General features: G+C 45.4%; 1 protein-coding gene across 4 annotated transcripts in view; it reads right to left on the bottom strand.

The window, feature by feature from the left end:
• Window positions 1-3123: 3123 nt before the first annotated feature.
• The window catches only part of LOC143278143 (tight junction protein 1-like), a 71864-nt gene continuing 53097 nt past the window's right edge, over window positions 3124-21890 (bottom strand). The window contains exons 19-25 of one of the 4 annotated variants that reach the window (XM_076583172.1): window positions 19560-19820; window positions 11977-12138; window positions 9867-11207; window positions 7189-7286; window positions 6863-6973; window positions 4369-4512; window positions 3124-3518 (exon numbers count right to left, since the gene is read on the bottom strand). In XM_076583172.1, coding sequence (XP_076439287.1) covers window positions 3415-3518; window positions 4369-4512; window positions 6863-6973; window positions 7189-7286; window positions 9867-11207; window positions 11977-12138; window positions 19560-19820 — 2221 coding nt within the window. In that variant the 3' untranslated portion in view covers window positions 3124-3414. The remainder of the gene's footprint in view (window positions 3519-4368; window positions 4513-6862; window positions 6974-7188; window positions 7287-9866; window positions 11208-11976; window positions 12139-19559; window positions 19821-21890) is intronic. The other 3 variants (XM_076583173.1, XM_076583175.1, XM_076583176.1) reach the window with 3 other exon arrangements.

Genomic DNA, 21890 nt, shown 5'->3' with positions numbered 1-21890 from the left:
GCCAATGTTTCCAGGCATCAAGACTCTAAAATTAATCAGAAATATCAGCACTACTTAATTCACACATATCCCATTCTAGGACTGCCGATCCATATGATCATCCATGTGATAAACTTGTGTGTCTGACAAATGGCAAAATCCCTTACTCTGACTCGGGGTCACAGCTCCAAGCCCAACCCAACAATCCAACTTGCACCATGCTTTCAGGCTGTCTCACTGGTCAGTCTGCACCATGCCTTCAGGCCGTCAGTCAGTCTCACTAGTCAGTCTGCACCATGCCTTCAGGCCGTCAGTCAGTCTCACTAGTCAGTCTGCACCATGCCTTCAGGCCGTCAGTCAGTCTCACTAGTCAGTCTGCACCATGCCTTCAGGCCGTCAGTCAGTCTGCACCATGCCTTCAGGCCGTCAGTCAGTCTCACTAGTCAGTCTGCACCATGCCTTCAGGCCGTCAGTCAGTCTGCACCATGCCTTCAGGCCATCAGTCAGTCTGCACCATGCCTTCAGGCCGTCAGTCAGTCTCACTAGTCAGTCTGCACCATGCCTTCAGGCCATCAGTCAGTCTGCACCATGCCTTCAGGCCATCAGTCAGTCTGCACCATGCCTTCAGGCCGTCAGTCAGTCTGCACCATGCCTTCAGGCCGTCAGTCAGTCTGCACCATGCCTTCAGGCCGTCAGTCAGTCTGCACCATGCCTTCAGGCCATCAGTCAGTCTGCACCATGCCTTCAGGCCATCAGTCAGTCTGCACCATGCCTTCAGGCCGTCAGTCAGTCTGCACCATGCCTTCAGGCCATCAGTCAGTCTGCACCATGCCTTCAGGCCGTCAGTCAGTCTGCACCATGCCTTCAGGCCATCAGTCAGTCTCACTAGTCAGTCTGCACCATGCCTTCAGGCCATCAGTCAGTCTGCACCATGCCTTCAGGCCGTCAGTCAGTCTGCACCATGCCTTCAGGCCGTCAGTCAGTCTGCACCATGCCTTCAGGCCATCAGTCAGTCTCACTAGTCAGTCTGCACCATGCCTTCAGGCCATCAGTCAGTCTGCACCATGCCTTCAGGCCATCAGTCAGTCTGCACCATGCCTTCAGGCCGTCAGTCAGTCTGCACCATGCCTTCAGGCCATCAGTCAGTCTCACTAGTCAGTCTGCACCATGCCTTCAGGCCATCAGTCAGTCTGCACCATGCCTTCAGGCCGTCAGTCAGTCTGCACCATGCCTTCAGGCCATCAGTCAGTCTCACTAGTCAGTCTCCTTCCTCATCCTCCACACTGCCTGTGTCTCTTCCACACAGACTCCCTGGCAAAGCCCAGTACAACTGATGTTTTTTCTTCATAAAACAGCTACATATATATATATATATATATATATTAAAACTTGCTACACCATCTTATACCACAACATACATTAACACCAACAGAAATTCAACACTGACAATACAGCACAAAATACCTTCAAAAGAATACACCATTAATCATCATCAGCACATCTTTATCATTTCATATTCACGCTCCTTCCATAACACACTACATTAAGTATTTGAGACCAGTCCAGCAGTAATGATTGTCTTGGAGCAGATACTCCAACAGAAAAATACTCATAAAATGACCTGTTTCAATTGCTACACAACCATGATTTTTTTTTTTTTTTTTTAATTCTTCATGTCTCAGCTTCAATTATTATGTTTCTTTTTTTTCTTTTTTATAGATCATATCTCAATAAAATAAAACCTGAACAGGAACTTCTCAAATAGTTTCCACTGTCTCATGAAAAGGTTAAAACACTGTCTCATATGTGTGCCTTGAAATATGATAATCATGAAAACGTCTTAACTCTTTCCATACGAACGGCAAAAGAGACGACGTTAACAGCGTTTCACCCCAATTACCACCATCAAAATATTGCAAGCGGAGGGCTCTTATACTGAAGAGGTGAATGTTGACAAATAATACCACAATTCTGACGACGGAAGCTAAAAGCTGGGTCATTGAGACACCCACTGGACATCTGAGGGGTCTGTGTAGAGAAGAGAGGACTGGCCGTACTGAGTTAAGTTCTGTCTGAGTTATACATGTTCTGCACAATTTTACCATCTTTGAGGGGCTGGAGAAAATGTGTTACAAAAAAACACCCCAAAACAACAGATGAGCAGAAACAAACAAAAGAAAGAAACCCAAAACACACACACATACACACAAAACAACAACAACAAATAATTACATGTTTCAAACACTTTGACAATCTCGCAGGTGACAGAGAAACATTCTATTCTGAGTCCCAACAAGTACAAAGTACACATTTGCTGAACAACTTAACAATGTATTTGTTGTCAGAAAGAAAAAAAAACACAACAGAACAAAAAGAAATACGTGAGAGAGCATATGCAAATCTATTAGTTGTGAGGGGGAAAAAAAAGAACCCCTCCCCCCCCCCCCAAAGAACATGTGAGAGTGCAAATGCATTGAAAAATATATAACAAAAAGCAACAATAAATACGCATGTTCTGTACATTTCAACAGTGATTGCTTATTTGAATGAAATCCTGAACAAAAAGAAACATTTCTGAAGAATATATGTTCAGAACCATTTCACAATCTACCAGATGTCAAGAAAGAAGAAGAATATGAAAATGTACATGTTCTGATGAATTCAGCAATCTCTGACATGTTGGAGAACATCAACAACAGTACATATTCCTTGAACAATTGAAGAATCAGTACCTGTCAAAAATCCAAAAAGAAAACAAACACCAATGCAGACAATCTGGCACTGAGATATTCATGACACTCATGTATACACATGCAAACATTCACATGCACTTTGTTTCATATCACTTACAGTAAAATGTTTTATCAGAGAAACACACACACAAACGCGCACACACGCACACACACACACACGCACGCACGCGCACACACACACACACACTCACACACACACACACCACACTCACACACACACACACCACACACACACACACACCACACACACACCACACACACACACCACACACACTCACACACACACCACACACACACACCACACACACACACACACACACACACACACACACCACACACACACACCACACACACACACACACACACACACACACACCACACACACACCACACACACACACACACACACACACACACACACCACACACACTCACACACACACCATACACACACACCACACACAACACACACACACCACACACACACACACCACACACACACACCACACACACACACACACACACACACACACACACACACACACACCACACACACACACACACACACACACCACACACACTCTTTGTGCAGTCCCTCAGCCTCTCTCCTCTTGAAATCCCACACCAACTGTTCCAACAACAACTGTTCCAGATTTCTGTCATGCTGTTCCTGCGCCAATGACATCAAAAATGGTCGACCAGAACCGACACACTGCTCTGATTGACATGTCCTTGAGCCACGCCCTCTGACCCTGCCAAGTTCATGTTCTGCCACTGAGTTGGCTGACCTGAATAAAGATACCAAACAGTGTTTGTGTATGTGTTTATTTCTTTTTCTTTCTTTTTTTCTTTTTTGGGGGTTAGGGGTTGGGGGTGGTAAAAAAATTCATTCACATTGTGACATTTCACTATTTTACACATTAACAGACAGCAAAAAAGACAAGAAGAAAGAAAATAAAAGAATCCAAGAATGGAAACAATTTTTAGAATATTGTTTCATAAAATACAAATGTGGGGATGTCAAGACATTCAATTCATATCTCTCAAAAAATATAAAGTGAGAAGATATGATAAAATAAAAGATAACGTGCACACCCATTCAAAGAAAATAAAATCACCTGATAATGTTTGTCCCAATCTCATTTCATGGGTCTTACCTTCACTGTACCTCATGGGACCAGGAAAGGCATTGGAGTGATGTCACTAAAATGGTGCAGATGATGGGGCAGAACCCCCCGCCTCCCCCACCAACACACACACACACAAACATACATACACACATACATATGAACCCCAAAAAGTAAAACAATCTCAAAGAAACAGAAAACACTTATAGTATTATGCAAAACTGTCTTACTGTTACCAAGGGAATACATGTATCAAGTAGAATAATGAATAATAAATTTATGGAGGTAGTTATATGGTTTGGCTTTCACATTACGTTGTCACACATGAAGATACTCAGCAAAGTGTTATCCAGTCTATGCTGACAGGAACTGAACAGCATGTGACTTGTTCTAACATTGCGCTGTCCTTACTTATTTCCTTGTTTACAAGACCTGACAGATGTGTCTTCACCTTGACATAAAAACAGTGAAGAAAAAAAGAAGAAAAGACAGCTGAGGTAAGACAACAGACCTGACGGAGAGTCGCTGGACTTGAGTGCGAAGGACCAGCTGTGAGGGTTGAGGGAGGCAGAGTGTGGCAGGTGAAGTTCCACAGGTTTCCTGAACTGCAGGCCGTGAGGGCCACACATCACCAGAGGGCTCAGCAGTGTCTCCCCTGAAACCATCACCACTGCCTTCCTCTGTCACATCACACAGCACATCACCACTGCCTTCCTCTGTCACATCACACAACACATCACCACTGCCTTCCTCTGTCACATCACACAACACATCACCACTGCCTTCCTCTGTCACATCACACAACACATCACCACTGCCTTCCTCTGTCACATCACACAACACATCACCACTGCCTTCCTCTGTCACATCACACAGCACATCACCACTGCCTTCCTCTGTCATGTCACACAGCACATCACCACTGCCTTCCTCTGTCATGTCACACAACACATCACCACTGCCTTGGGAAGTTCCTCTGTCACATCACACAACACATCACCACTGCCTTCCTCTGTCATGTCACACAGCACATCACCACTGCCTTCCTCTGTCACATCACACAACACATCACCACTGCCTTCCTCTGTCATGTCACACAACACATCACCACTGCCTTCCTCTGTCACATCACACAACACATCACCACTGCCTTCCTCTGTCACATCACACAACACATCACCACTACCTTCCTCTGTCACATCACACAACACATCACCACTACCTTCCTCTGTCACATCACACAACACATCACCACTGCCTTCCTCTGTCACATCACACAACACATCACCACTGCCTTCCTCTGTCATGTCACACAGCACATCACCACTGCCTTCCTCTGTCACATCACACAACACATCACCACTGCCTTCCTCTGTCATGTCACACAACACATCACCACTGCCTTCCTCTGTCACATCACACAACACATCACCACTACCTTCCTCTGTCACATCACACAACACATCACCACTACCTTCCTCTGTCACATCACACAACACATCACCACTGCCTTCCTCTGTCATGTCACACAGCACATCACCACTGCCTTCCTCTGTCACGTCACACAACACATCACCACTGCCTTCCTCTGTCACATCACACAACACATCACCACTGCCTTCCTCTGTCACATCACACAACACATCACCACTGCCTTCCTCTGTCACATCACACAACACATCACCACTACCTTCCTCTGTCACATCACAAAGCACAGCTCCCAAGGCCTTGATCGGTCACATCACACAACACATCACCACTGCCTTCCTCTGTCACATCACACAACACATCACCACTGCCTTCCTCTGTCATGTCACACATCACCACTGCCTTCCTCTGTCATGTCACACAGCACATCACCACTGCCTTCCTCTGTCACGTCACACAGCACAGTTCCCATGGCAAGCATGTACATACTGCAGGTAAAAGAAGCCATGGCAACAAGAGAGTTATGTCCAGGAAAATTCTGTAGTAAAATCAACTTTGATATACATTTAAATGCATGCATAGTATTGAAGCCTGAATGAATGAGAGGAAACAAATGCCTAAAGGCAACTGTCATTCAGGTCTAACCACATAGGCAGCCTGTTGTGCAAATGATTCTGTTTTTGTAAAGTGCTTTCAGTTTGGTATCTGACCAAAAATAAGAAAAGTAAATTTATATAAAAATTGTGCAGGAAACAATGACGGAGTCAAGTGGTTACTACACTAGATTTTCAATCCTGAATTCCAATTGAAGCTGGACTGCTTCTGAAGGGTTGAGGTTGGAGATTTTCTCTAATTGGACACATAGGGTGTTGGGTTTGAATCCCAGCTGGGTCTGGTATATCAAGGGTGGAGATATTTTTTTCATATCTTCTATGTACATACGTACAGGGTGCCAAACCTGAGCCCTCTTTATGTGTTTACACATGAATGCTAAACATCAAACACACATGTTCAAGATACCATAATCCATGTTGGTGTTTAGAGGGGTATGGGAACATTAACACACCCAATATGCACATTCCCTCAAAACAGAGTATGGCTGCCTAAATGGTAGGGTATAAATGGCCATACATGGTAAATCCCAGGGCAATGGAAGAAATGCAGTCCACAAATGAGAAAAAAACAACAACCAAAGTTAGAAAATGTTCATACAAAATCATCACTGACTTTTTGTGAAGTTTATGTAGGATTGCACAGAGCTCATTTGTGCAGCTCTGTATAGGAGCAAAGTGACTACACTGGATCACACTTTCAATTCACTTTCAAGGGGTGTCAAAGTGTGTGGAATGATCCATACATGCCACACCTCATCAGATGTTCAAAACAAAATGAGAAGATGCCTGGTTTTTGCATAAACCAAACATGCTGGTCAGGCCTCGTGGGCACTTTCAGCAACACACACACACACACACACACACACACACAAACACACACACTCACACACACACACACACACACACACACACACACACACACACACACACACACACACACACACACACACACACCTGACCCACCTTTATCTTCATCCAGTGGAGGCAGGATACTGCTGCCGCTACACACCTTGAAGTAGATTTCCTGGGAGCTGCCTTCCTCCAGGGCTCCCTCGGGGATCACGATGCTCACACCTGCACAGCGCACAGCACAAAGCGAAGGGATATACAACTCAATAAAATAAAACAAAACAACTCAACTCAACTAAAACAATACAGATGTGATCCTAACATTTGCCATTCTGGTCAAAATCTCATCAGTGTTTTTTTGTTGTTGTTGCTGTGCCCCTCCCACCCCCTCACTCCCCTCCCGGCACCCCCCTACACACACACACACACACACACCTTACCTGTTTCTTCAGATTTTAGTACTCCGCCAGCGCTGGTGAAGACCCCTCTTGCTGTAGCCACTACTGTCTGTCCTTCCTCTGCTTCTTTTCCAGATGGTCTGTACCAATGATACACCACAGGATGATTGATAATAATAACAATAATAATAGTACATTTATATTGTGCTTTTAAACTTCTCAACGCACTTTACAATAACATGTCAGTCAAACACAAAGCATACAATAACACACACACACACACACACACACACACACACACACACACTTGAGCAGGCACATGCATATACACATACACACATGCAAGCACACACACATGCAGACAAAAGCGACTGGAAAAACAGATGTGGATTCATCTATTTTACACATAATGCTCTTGTACCAGTTATATGCCACAATGGTTTGGATGAATCCTGCCTCACACACCCTCTGATGGCTTTGCTTCCATTACAAAAGTCACTTCTGTTTGTGTTGTGTTGCCCTTCAGTCAAGCAGCAGCTGGCCCCTTTTCACTGGATTTGTGAACAATATGCATAATGTATTAGAGGTTAAAGGTCCCATAACCTTTCACAGCTGAAGGGGCAGTGAAGTCATTTTCACTGGGTGAAGAGCCCAGCAAGTTAAGGTGGGGTCAGATCCTCTCCTTCCGTCATCTTGACCTTCCCTGACTGAAGTCAGACACCCTTATATACATATATAGAGAAGGAAAAAAAACTGAACGGGCCCAACAGCTGAGTGGTTAAATCCTTGGACTTTCAATCTGAGGTTTAAATCCCGGTTTTGGCACCTAGTGGGTCCAGGGTGGAGATTATTTCAATCTCCCAGATCAAGAGAGGTGCAGATGGCTGCTAGTGCCTGAACACCCCAGTGTATATATATATATGCCTACAGAAGATCAAACGTGCAAGTTAAAGATCTTGTAATCCGCATCAGCATTTGGTGGATTATGGAAATACCAAAATACACAGCATATACATCCTGAAAACACAGTATAGCTGCCTACACAGCAGGGTAAACACAGTTATACATAAAAGCCCTCTGGTTCCTATGGGTGAACATGGAAGTTACAGCCCATGAACACAGAAGTGTTCCACAGGGAGGTATTATCAAACACTGTGTTTCCCTGTCAATACCATAGAAAGAAGCCACACCTCTTTATTTCTCCATTTGCAATTGAAAAGAATAAATTGATAAAGAGAAATAATAACAAATACCAGCAATGAACTTTTTTCCTCTTGAAAAATAGAAATAAAAATCAACAAGAAATGTCCTTTATACTTACTAATTACTGTGGGGGTTTTTAAATAAAAGTATATAAAATCAGCAGAAATGTAAGCATCAGGAAGGGAACAAGTACATTTACACAAAATAACAGCAAATCAAAATAAAGAATAAAATGCCATAACAATGTGCAGACATAGCTCACTGCACTATACTGTATTTTACTGACTACAAGGTGTTTCACCTTATATGGCACAACCTCCAAATTTCAAAGAATTTGCTGCTTTACCAATATATAAGGCGCAGCATGTTATCAAAATGCACATCAGAATGATAAACAAACAGTGGAGCATTGATGAGTCAGTCACTGACATTTCTACTGCTGTGTGAAACCCTGACGTCATCATAGGAACTCTCATTACACGTTGCATCATCTACTTTGTCCGCTCTGTCCATGTGTCCCTCCTCATTCTGTCCTGTCTACACTCCCACACAGCGTCAGCCACCTGTTTGTATTCTGATTCATGGGAAGGTTTTCTTCGTTCCATCACCATGGACATCATACTTTCAGGTTCAAACATCAACCTCAATATGATCCTTATTCACAAAAGCATTTTGACAAATCTTAACCACACATTCAGTACACTGTATATTAGGAGCACTGTATTTCAAGGTACATTCGTTGAAGTTGAGGAAAACAATATTGCCTTCTAGTATGTCAAATACAGTTCTAGTTAATTAAGTAATACAACGTAACAAGTGATATACCACCGAGTTAAGATTACAAGACTGATACCAGTAAAATATAAAAAGAACCTTTATCAACACATTTCTCCAGGGATACAATCATCATAATGATTTTGTTAGTCATGTCAGTAATACAGTCTCTGTATACATTCTTTTCATTCCAGGATAACATTCCACAGGGTGTAGTTAGCCATGAAGACCTCCATGAAATGTAACACTTTCTTCCATGCTCAGTATGCCATACATACCTACATACAACTTACTTAAATACTCAAATAACTGGATGTTAAAGTGGATAATGTAACTGTGTGAAAGCAAGAATACTGAATCACTGTAAGTGTCTGACTACTCTGCAGCCTCTGTACCATGACACCCTGTGAGTCAAGCACATTTGTGTAACACTGTGGGAAGGGGGTTTTGTGATGCCACATGCATCAAGATTCACATTGTCATGGAAACAGTTCGTCAAACCAACATCACCATGCCACCTCCCTCCTCCCAGTCTCTGTTTCCATGACAACAACAGTTGTGGGTTAGGGTTCAAGGAGCATGCCAGGGCAGTGTGGCAGTGGGGGTTACAGTGAGTGGTGGTGGCGGAGGGTAATGGTGAGGATATACGCCAAGCCAACTGGGCACACCCACAGACAGGTTGGTTAGGGCGGGGGGGACAACCCCCCCCCCCCAGCCCCCCACTCCCTGTCCCACCCTCTCACCCTGCAGCCACCACTGTGTCCGGAGTGGACACACTTTCCCACGTTTCTCCGTCGCCCGATTCCTCTCCAGTCATCTCGTCACCGTCCCCAGCAGCGTGGCTTGGCCCTGACAGTCTCCTCAAGGGGGGCTTTCCTCTCCCCACCCCCTCTCCCTCTCCCCCATTCACCAAGGGAAGGGGGGTGACGACCAGGGGTGGGGGTGGAGGTGGGGGTGGAGGCGTCACCTTCAGGAGAGGGGGGGCCTTAGGGGGAGCTGGGCTGCACTTGTGGGCATCATGAGTCACAAGCAGGGAGGGGGGAGGAGGGGGCAGGGGAAGGTCAGGTGATGTTGCCTCATCACCCGCAACCCTCTTGATGGGTTCTGCATTATCAGGAGGGGGAGGGGGGGGCAACGGGAGTTCTGATAATGTCTTTTCACTAACCTTGACCTTTCGAAGTTCTGTGTCAGAGGGAGTGGGAGGGGGCAAAGGGAGCTCGGACACCTTTTCACTGACCTTGACCTTACGAACTTCACAGTTAGGAGGAGGAGGGAGCAACTGGAGCTCGGATAAATTTGCTCCACTGACCTTGACATTATGAACTTTGTTGTCAGAGGGATGGGGAGGGGGCAAGGGGAGTTCTGGAGAGGTTGTCATGCTGTCTGACACTTTCTCAGTTGTCGGTTTTGTGAACACAGAATGTGGTACTGGACGCTCCATAAGTAATCCGTTTCCAACTGACGACTTTCCATGTTCGTCATGGGCAGGAGGGGAAAGGGGGGTAATGCCAGCAGAGTGAGTGTCACTTCTCAGTGGCTGCATGCTTCCTGAGGAACCTGAGCTAGTGTCAACCATCAAACTCTGTCCAGGCCATGCGTTCACAGAACTCACAGATCCAGTTTTCCTCTTCCCCACATCTTTCCCCGCACCTGGCACATTGTGTTCACCACCACCCAGCCACTGCTTCTCCTCCCCTCTCCTCGTCCATCCACCCACATCGCTGTTGTTCCCAGCATTTCTGCCCGCAACCCGTCTTCTCTCCATGTCGGCTGACGATCGTTTGTTCCTGGTCACTTCACCACTGCTGAACCCGCGTGTCTCCAACGCAGGAGAACGACTTTCTACTGCTGATAAGTGTCTACGGACAGGTCCCCTGTTGCTGGAGCCATGAGCGCCCTCTGGAGAGTCATTTGTTTTAGGGCCAGGAAATGCTGTCAGGACTGCAGCCAATGGGAGAGGGGGTGGGGCCAAAGGCTGGCTGGGAATGGCCGCCATTTCTGTGAAGGCAGGGCGTGAGGAGGAAGGGGGTAGGAGGGGTAAGGAGAGTGGAGAGCCTTCTGTGAGGTGACGCCTTCGTGTTGTGCTGGGAACAGGGGTGTGGGTGTGGTGTGGGGGGTGACGGTGCAACAGGAAAAAGAACAAATGAAAATGGTAGGTAGGAGGAAGAGTAGAATGGAAGTGATTGAAAGAAAGACACACACACACACACACACACACACACACACACACACACACACACACAGCAATTTGCACATTTATTTTAAAGCAGTGTATGATGTACTCAATTGAAAATGTTTGAAAACCAAAGTTGATTCAAACACTTATTTCTCAATATATCAATATATCAGATATAGTAATTTTTTCTAATTTTCTCTTTCTCCCCTAACGCACACACACACACACACACACACACATAAACACACACACACACAGTCCTTCCCCCACATCCTCACCTCAAATTCCCCTCCTACACACTCACACACATGCCTCCTAACATACACACCTACTCCCACTCCCCTCCCACCAATACACACATACCCCTCCACACACCCTCACCCCCCCCCCACACACACACACACATACTCCTTCCCCCCTTCGCTCCCCCCTAACACACATCCAAAACCCTACCCCCCCAACACACACATACACCTTAATCCAACACACACACACTCTTTCCCTCCTTCATCACCCCCCCCCCACACACACACACACACATAGCCCTTCTTCACCTAAACCATGGTCCATCTCCCTTCCACCCTCCCGGCCCCTCCCAGCCCCCCTCCCCACCCCCAGCCCACCCATGGGCCCACCTACCCACCCAGACACAAACACACAGAGCACAACCCACTCACTGGTGGTCGTCACTGGCAGGTCTGACTCGACCATTGGGAGGCAGACTGGAACTGCTGGTCACCTTCCTGTAGGACTCGAACGCACTGCCCCCTTCTGCTACATGTGTTGGACTGCCAGCCCCAGGGGGCCACCTGCTGGCCTGGCCCTGACTGCTCTCCTCCCTGTCAGTCAACAACAGTCAGTCAGCTTTATTGTATTTATTTCTCTATTTGTCACAACACATTTCTCTGTGTGAAATTTGGGCTGTTCTACCCAGGGAGAGTGCATCACTACACTGATAGCGCCACTCATTTTTTTTGTATTTTTTCCTGCATGCAGTTTTTTATTTGTTTTTCCTATCGAAGTGAATTTTTCTACAGAATTTTGCCAGGAACAACCCTTTCATTGCCGTAGGTTCTTTTACATATGCTAAGTGCATGCTGCACACCGGACTTCAGTTTATCATCTCATCCAAATGACTAGTGTCCAGACCACCACTCAAGGTCTAGTGGAGGGGGAGAAAATATCGGCAGCTGAGCCATGATTCGAACATGATTTGAACTAGCGCACACAGATTCTGTGGCTTCCTAGGTGGACGCACTATCTCAAGGCCATCACTAGACATCACTTTACTGTCTGAGGAAAGAGAAATTCACTGTCTGAGGAATATGTATGTGTCTGTGTGTTTGTATAAAGGTGTGTGCATTCAAACATTTTGAGTCATGTTTGTGCCTCTGTGTGTATGTTTATATGTGGTGCGTACGTGTGTGTGTGTGTGTGTGTGTGTGATGTTTGTGTATGCATGTGTGTGTGTGTTTGTGTGTGTGTGTGTGTGTGTGTGTGTGTGTGTGTGTGTGTGATGTTTGTGTATGCATGTGTGTGTGTGATGTTTGTGTAAGCATGTGTGTGTGTGTGTGTGTGTGTGTGTGTGTATGTGTGTTATTGAGACTGGAACACACAGTGTACTGTCTAGCGATCAAAAGATGATTCACTGGCTTTCAAAAGTAACATCCACACACACAACATACCCACAAACCACCCATCACACACACCTACCCCCACACACCTACCCACCTACCCACACCCACACACACACACACACACCTACACTCACACACACACACACACACACACACACACACACACACACACACATGCATACACACACACACACACACACACACACAAGCAAACAGGGTGGAGAAGTCAGGGGACATGGTAAAAATTCAGGGAATGGAGGGTGAGGGGTGTTTAAGGCGTGTTGGTGATGGGGAAAGTGGAGGGTGCGGAGGGTGTGTCAAATTATGCTCATGCAGGATTATCAGATCTCACAGAGAGATATTTGACAATATCTACTTCATTTTCAAAGAAAGAAAGAAAAAAAAGTGTGTGTGTGTGTGTGTGTGTGTGTGTGTGTGTGTGTGTGTGTGTGTGTGTGTTATAAAACAAAAATATATAATAAATCAGACAAAATTCTATTACTATCATTATTATCATGAGCATTTATACCCAATCTTGAAGAAAACAAAAGCCCCGGGCATTCACAAATAGTTTTTTCTTTTAAATAATAAAATAAAAAAATAAAAAGAGGGGGTAGGGGGTGATATTTTCAGACATTTTTTTCATTTTTATATTTTAACGTCAGATAAGATTTTTTTTTAAGTTTCTGAGAACTACCAATCAGGCTATCCCTGTGAATTTTGCAGGTTGAAATATTTCTTTTCCACTTTTTTTTTGTGTGTGTTTAATGATACCAAATGTAGTTCTTTTTTTTTTCATGGTTATATTTTCCATAGCAAATTATTCTCACTCTAAAAGGACAATTTGAGTTTCCTTTGTAACAACAAATCATACACACATCATAATCATCAAAATATATTACTATTGATAGCTGAATATCCAAAGCATGGATACAGCCATTTGGGCAGTGAATTTGTACACACTATGTCTAGGGCTTGGCACAGGAAGGCAGGACCCATCCCCTCCTGTCATCATAACCTTCCATCACCACAGTGTGGTATCCATCCCTTCCTGTCATAACCTTCCATCACCACAGTGTGGTATCCATCCCTTCCTGTCATCATAACCTTCCATCACCACAGTGTGGTATCCATCCCCCTCCTGTCATCATAACCTTCCATCACCACAGTGTGGTATCCATTCCTTCCTGTCATAACCTTCCATCACCACAGTGTGGTATCCATCCCTTCCTGTCATCATAACCTTCCATCACCACAGTGTGGTATCCATCCCTTCCTGTCATAACCTTCCATCACCACAGTGTGGTATCCATCCCTTCCTGTCATCATAACCTTCCATCACCACAGTGTGGTATCCATCCCCCTCCTGTCATCATAACCTTCCATCACCACAGTGTGGTATCCATCCCCTCCTGTCATCATAACCTTCCATCACCACAGTGTGGTATCCAGCCCCCTCCTGTCATCATAACCTTCCATCACCACAGTGTGGTATCCAGCCCCCTCCTGTCATCATAACCTTCCATCACCACAGTGTGGTATCCATCCCTTCCTGTCATCATAACCTTCCATCACCACAGTGTGGTACCCATCCCTTCCTGTCATAACCTTCCATCACCACAGTGTGGTACCCATCCCTTCCTGTCATAACCTTCCATCACCACAGTGTGGTATCCATTCCTTCCTGTCATCATAACCTTCCATCACCACAGTGTGGTATCCATTCCTTCCTGTCATCATAACCTTCCATCACCACAGTGTGGTACCCATCCCTTCCTGTCATAACCTTCCATCACCACAGTGTGGTATCCATTCCTTCCTGTCATAACCTTCCATCACCACAGTGTGGTATCCATTCCTTCCTGTCATAACCTTCCATCACCACAGTGTGGTATCCATCCCTTCCTGTCATAACCTTCCATCACCACAGTGTGGTATCCATTCCTTCCTGTCATAACCTTCCATCACCACAGTGTGGTATCCATCCCTTCCTGTCATCATAACCTTCCATCACCACAGTGTGGTATCCATCCCCCTCCTGTCATCATAACCTTCCATCACCACAGTGTGGTATCCATCCCTTCCTGTCATCATAACCTTCCATCACCACAGTGTGGTATCCATCCCTTCCTGTCATAACCTTCCATCACCACAGTGTGGTATCCATTCCTTCCTGTCATAACCTTCCATCACCACAGTGTGGTATCCATCCCCCTCCTGTCATCATAACCTTCCATCACCACAGTGTGGTATCCATCCCCTCCTGTCATCATAACCTTCCATCACCACAGTGTGGTATCCATTCCTTCCTGTCATCATAACCTTCCATCACCACAGTGTGGTATCCATCCCCCTCCTGTAATCATAACCTTCCATCACCACAGTGTGGTATCCATCCCCTCCTGTCATCATAACCTTCCATCACCACAGTGTGGTATCCATTCCTTCCTGTCATAACCTTCCATCACCACAGTGTGGTATCCATCCCCCTCCTGTCATCATAACCTTCCATCACCACAGTGTGGTATCCATCCCCTCCTGTCATCATAACCTTCCATCACCACAGTGTGGTATCCATTCCTTCCTGTCATCATAACCTTCCATCACCACAGTGTGGTATCCATTCCCTTCCTGTCATCATAACCTTCCATCACCACAGTGTGGTATCCATCCTTCCTGTCATCATAACCTTCCATCACCACAGTGTGGTATCCATCCCTCCTGTCATCATAACCTTCCATCACCACAGTGTGGTATCCATTCCTTCCTGTCATCATAACCTTCCATCACCACAGTGTGGTATCCATTCCTTCCTGTCATCATAACCTTCCATCACCACAGTGTGGTATCCATTCCTTCCTGTCATCATAACCTTCCATCACCACAGTGTGGTATCCATCCCCCTCCTGTAATCATAACCTTCCATCACCACAGTGTGGTATCCATCCCCTCCTGTCATCATAACCTTCCATCACCACAGTGTGGTATCCATCCCTTCCTGTCATCATAACCTTCCATCACCACAGTGTGGTATCCATCCCTTCCTGTCATCATAACCTTCCATCACCACAGTGTGGTATCCATTCCTTCCTGTCATCATAACCTTCCATCACCACAGTGTGGTATCCATCCCCTCCTGTCATCATAACCTTCCATCACCACAGTGTGGTATCCATTCCTTCCTGTCATCATAACCTTCCATCACCACAGTGTGGTATCCATCCCCCTCCTGTCATCATAACCTTCCATCACCACAGTGTGGTATCCAGCCCCCTCCTGTCATCATAACCTTCCATCACCACAGTTTGGTATCCATCCCTTCCTGTCATAACCTTCCATCACCACAGTTTGGTATCCATCCCTTCCTGTCATAACCTTCCATCAGCACAGTGTGGTATCCATCCCTTCCTGTCATCATAACCTTCCATCACCACAGTGTGGTACCCATCCCTTCCTGTCATCATAACCTTCCATCAGCACAGTGTGGTATCCATCCCTTCCTGTCATCATAACCTTCCATCACCACAGTGTGGTATCCATCCCTTCCTGTCATAACCTTCCATCACCACAGTGTGGTATCCATCCCTCCTGTCATCATAACCTTCCATCACCACAGTGTGGTACCCATCCCTTCCTGTCATCATAACCTTCCATCACCACAGTGTGGTATCCATCCCCTTCCTGTCATCATAACCTTCCATCACCACAGTGTGGTATCCATCCCCTCCTGTCATCATAACCTTCCATCACCACAGTGTGGTATCCATCCCTTCCTGTCATCATAACCTTCCATCACCACAGTGTGGTATCCATCCCCTTCCTGTCATCATAACCTTCCATCACCACAGTGTGGTACCCATCCCTTCCTGTCATCATAACCTTCCATCACCACAGTGTGGTACCCATCCCTTCCTGTCATCATACCTTCCATCACCAAGAGTGGTACCCATTCCTTCCTGTCACATAACCTTCCATACCTCAGTGTGTGAGCCCATGACTCCCCTCTCCTGTCATCAAACCTTCATTCACCACAGAGTGGTAATCCATCCCCCTCCTGTCATCATAACCTTCCAGCACCACAAGTGTGGTATCCATCCCCCCCTCCCTGTCATCATAACCTTCCATCACCACAGTGTGGTATCCGCATCCCTCCTGTCATCCATACAACCACTTCATCACCTCAGTAGTGGTACCCTCCCTGCCTTTCAGTCATAACCTTCCATCACACAGTGTGGTATCCATCCCCTCCTGTCATCATAACCTTCCATCAGCCACAGTGTGGTATCCATCCCTTCTGTCATCATAACCTTCCATCACCACAAGTGTGGTACCCATCCCTTCCTGTCATCATAAACCTTCCATCAGCCACAGAGTGGTACCCATCCCTTCCTGTCATCATAACCTTCCATCACCACAGTGTGGTATCCATCCCTTCCTGTCATCATAACCTTCCATCACCACAGTGTGGTATCCATTCCTTCCTGTCATCATAACCTTCCATCACCACAGAGTGGTACCCATCCCTTCCTGTCATCATAACCTTCCATCACCACAGAGTGGTACCCATCCCCTTCCTGTCATCATAACCTTCCATCACCACAGTGTGGTACCCATCCCTTCCTGTCATCATAACCTTCCATCACCACAGAGTGGTACCCATCCCTTCCTGTCATCATAACCTTCCATCACCACAGTGTGGTATCCATCCCCCTCCTGTCATCATAACCTTCCATCACCACAGTGTGGTACCCATCCCTTCCTGTCATCATAACCTTCCATCACCACAGTGTGGTACCCAGTCACACCTGGGTGCAGTCAGGAAAATAGGAGTACAGCGTCTTTCCCAAGGACACAACACCATGCCCAGACAGATCACAATGCCAACCCAGTCCATCATGACACCTCCTTATGCACAGCAGTGTAACAATTGAACTTCTATGACAAAGCCACCAGCGCAGTCTACTTCAACAGTAACATAAGGGACTGGTTCAGAACCACAGTCAGAGTGAAGCAAGGCTGTTTGCTCTCACCAACTCTCTTCAACAACTTCCTGGAAAGAATCATGACTGATGCACTTGAAGACCACAAAGGAACAGTCAACATCGGAGGCAGAGCAGTCACCAACTTACGTTTCGCCAACGATATTGATGGCCTAGCAGGAAAAGAAGAGGAGCTAGTGGACCACCTTGATAAAACCTCTAGAGCCTATGGCATGCAGATCAGTGCAGAGAAGACCAAACTGATGACCAACAACACCAATGGCATCAGCACTGACATAAGAGTGGATGGCCAGAAGCTAGAAACTGTCCACAGCTTTAAATACCTGGGAGCAATTGTGACAGATGAGGGATCCATCTGGAATGACCGGAACATTGCACTCGGCTCAAAGATCAGACTGATGCGTACCCTGGTGACATCAATACTCTTGTATGCATGTGAATCATGGCCCTCAACAGCTGAGGACAGAGGAAGAGATGGGAGGACAACATTCCAGAATGGACGGGCTTGAGGCTGAGCAATACAATCAGGAGGTCAGAAAACCGAGAGGATTGGAGGATGCTGGTTGCCAGATCACCTGTGGCACCCCAACGGTCCACAAGACTACAGGATAGGTGAAGGTGAAGGTAACAACTGAATAGTCATACTGAAAAAACATCTCTTCCCCATAATTCTAAAGTGTCATTTTCATTTCTCCTGTTGTTCCTCATGGAATGAATTGTAGCGTTGATTCCAAGTTTTTGTATCAAAGATAATAACCCTGTCTCCCAGCATGGCTCAAGGCTACCAGTTAACTTTCCCGTCCTTTAAAAAGAAAAGAAAGTTTGCAAATGTGTGTGTTGGGGGTTGGGGGTGGGGGGTGGGTGTGCATGTGCATGTGTATTTGTGTTTGTGTGTGTGTGTGGCTAAAAGCTGCCAATGAACTTTATCTTTCTATCTTGTTTCTTTTGTGTAAAGTATTTTGTTTTCATAGATATACTTTAATTCTATTTTTGGTTTTCTTCACAACCATTTACAGCCTGTTTTTATAAATAAAACACTTTCAGCTGTTTCAGTGTCGACTTCACAGCTTTGCCAGCAGAATCAGCCTAGCCTTTAACATTCACACCACAACCTAATACGGATTCAGTTTCTCAAGGAGGCGTCACTGCGTTCAAACCTATTTACGTTTCAAGACATCTGCTAGGCAACCCTTTTGTGGCTGTGGTTTCTTTTTCAGTGCACCAAGTGCATGCTGCACATGGGACCTCGGTTTATTGTCTCATCTGAGTGACTATTAATGCTCAGTTTGATTTTTCATTCAGACTTGGGAGAAAGTGCAATGGTGGGAATCAAACCTAGACCCCCACAAACACTGTATTGGCAGATGAGCATCTTAACTATTCTGCCACCTTTCTCTGAAATACACAGAAGCATCACAACTTAGCAGATGTGGACCCACACACAAGCTAACACACATACACACACACCATAACCTAACACATGCACACTCACACACAAACTCACCCCACACCATGCTCACACATACCCCACCATCCCCACACCCCTCTCTCCAACCCCTCCACAGCCACAAAAAAAACCCCACCAAATACAACACTCAACCACCATGTACAACACCTCTATACCTCAGCTCATCATGTGACTTGGACATGTTTTTCCTGGACCCGTAGAAGCCTGGAGTGATCAGTTTTTTGTAGGCATCAAATGGCCTGGGCCCCTCCTTGCCCATGTCCCAACTGCGATACTTGCTCCACCGCGAGGCCCCTGGTCGCTCATCGTCCAAGCGGGTCTCTGACTTGGACCGATCCACCAGCAGAGGTTCTGACTTGAGGCGAGAGCGATGCTGGCGCTGAACTTGAAGATCTCTCAGCTGTTCGTCGTCTGTCCTGTGGAGAGGGAGAGAGGAGAGAGGTGCAGGAGGTAGTGGGTGCAGGGTCACAGGTCAAGTTCAAGTGACGACAAGGTCAGGGGTCAGGGGTTGAGGACTTGGGTGTGGATGGGGAGGGGGGTGTGGAGGGTGAGGGTGGGAACGTGTGGGGGAGAGGGGATGATTCTTTACATGAATGAAGAGTGCATGCTGGGTATGGATAAAAACAGAAGGGTGATGAATATGTCAGGCAGTTCTCAGACAGAAAACACTTGTGTTTAGTGATTTCTTTTTTCATTACTTGGACTTTACAGCCAATCAGCTGTGTCAGTTGTTACTGTTGTTCTGCTGTTGTTGTTGTGTTGTTGTTCTGCTGTTGTTGTTGTGTTGTTGTTGTTGTGTTGTTGTTCTGCTGTTGTTGTCACTGATGTTGTTTTGTTATCACTGCTATTTTTCTCACACTTTAAAGGATAATGAATTGCAAATTCCTTTAATTGCATCTCTTGCTTTTTTAATGTGAAAACAAAATGAACCAGCATGGAAAGAAGAAAATTATTTTTATAATTAAGAAGAAAAAGGTTTTTAAAAAAATATATTAAAAAGATATTTAAAATACATCTGATACACAGAGTAAATTGTGAACTTCGTCGCATCAATTCTATCCGTCAGTACCTTTCTGTTGAAACTACTAAAACTCTTATTTCTGCTTTCTGCTTCTGCTTATTTCGTGCTGACATGAATCAACTACTGTAATTCTGAGCGCCCTAAGCTCTTAGAGAGAAAGGGTGCTATATGAATGTACATTATTATTATTATTATTACATAAAGTTCTTGCAGTTGCACATGTAAATGCAAGTTTTAACAAAATGTACAAATTAAAATGGTTGATTGGTGCAACAAACATAAAACGGTTTAATGAATGTCAACACCAGAGGAACATATATGCTCTCTCTCTCTCTCTCTTTCTCTCTCACCAACACAAACACACAAAAACACATGCACACTTGAAGAGAGCAGGCAGGTTCTGCTTATTTAATCTATTAAGAAATTATTAAATGAAAAGTTGGGCGAGATAGCAAAGTCATGTAATTACTACCATCCTGGTTAAACACAGTTCCTACCTGTATTCTGTCAAGTGTAGTTTCCTTACTATTCACTACATGCAAAATTTAATTAAATTGAAATAAATAAATAAACACATAATTAAATGACTGAACAACAACAAAAATGAAATAACTTACACTAGACTTTTTCTTTCTTTCTGTTTTGTCTCTGGTGTCCTTTTTGATCCATGTCTTGTAGTTAAACTAAAGGCCAGAACAATAAACCCCACACTGCACACTTGTTTCTTGCTGTTTTGGCCCCTTCTTTTTTATCCATGTAAGACACTACCTCATGCTCCTCACCACCAGTTCACTCCATCTTCAGCACAAAGAACCCCTTTCCTGTTTAACTCCTTGACTGCTGAACCATGTTGAAAAGAGGTCAGTGTGGCATGAGATTGGAGGGCAGCTACTACCTTCTGTGTACTTTATCAGTGCTATAACTGATTTTGCTGAACAAGGGTGATGAGGAAGGAGTCCAGATACAGAGTGGTGACTGACATCCTGACCTGTAAGCTGTCTGATCACAGTGAGGTGACAGCCCTTCACTGACATCCTGACCTATAAGCTGTCTGATCACAGTGAGGTGACAGCCCTTCACTGACATCCTGACCTGTAAGCTGTCTGATCACAGTGAGGTGACAGCCCTTCACTGACATCCTGACCTGTAAGCTGTCTTATCTCAGTGAGGTGACAGCCCTTCACTGACATCCTGACCTGTAAGCTGTCTTATCTCAGTGAGGTGACAGCCCTTCACTGACATCCTGACCTGTAAGCTGTCTTATCTCAGTGAGGTGACAGCCCTTCACTGACATCCTGACCTGTAAGCTGTCTGATCACAGTGAGGTGACAGCCCTTCACTGACATCCTGACCTGTAAGCTGTCTTATCTCAGTGAGGTGACAGCCCTTCACTGACATCCTGACCTGTAAGCTGTCTTATCTCAGTGAGGTGACAGCATTTCACTGATATTCTGACATGAAAGCT

This window comes from Babylonia areolata, chromosome 35, assembly GCF_041734735.1.
Source record: "Babylonia areolata isolate BAREFJ2019XMU chromosome 35, ASM4173473v1, whole genome shotgun sequence".
Lineage (NCBI taxonomy): Eukaryota > Metazoa > Mollusca > Gastropoda > Neogastropoda > Buccinidae > Babylonia > Babylonia areolata.
This window is presented reverse-complemented; position numbering and strand designations above follow the sequence as displayed.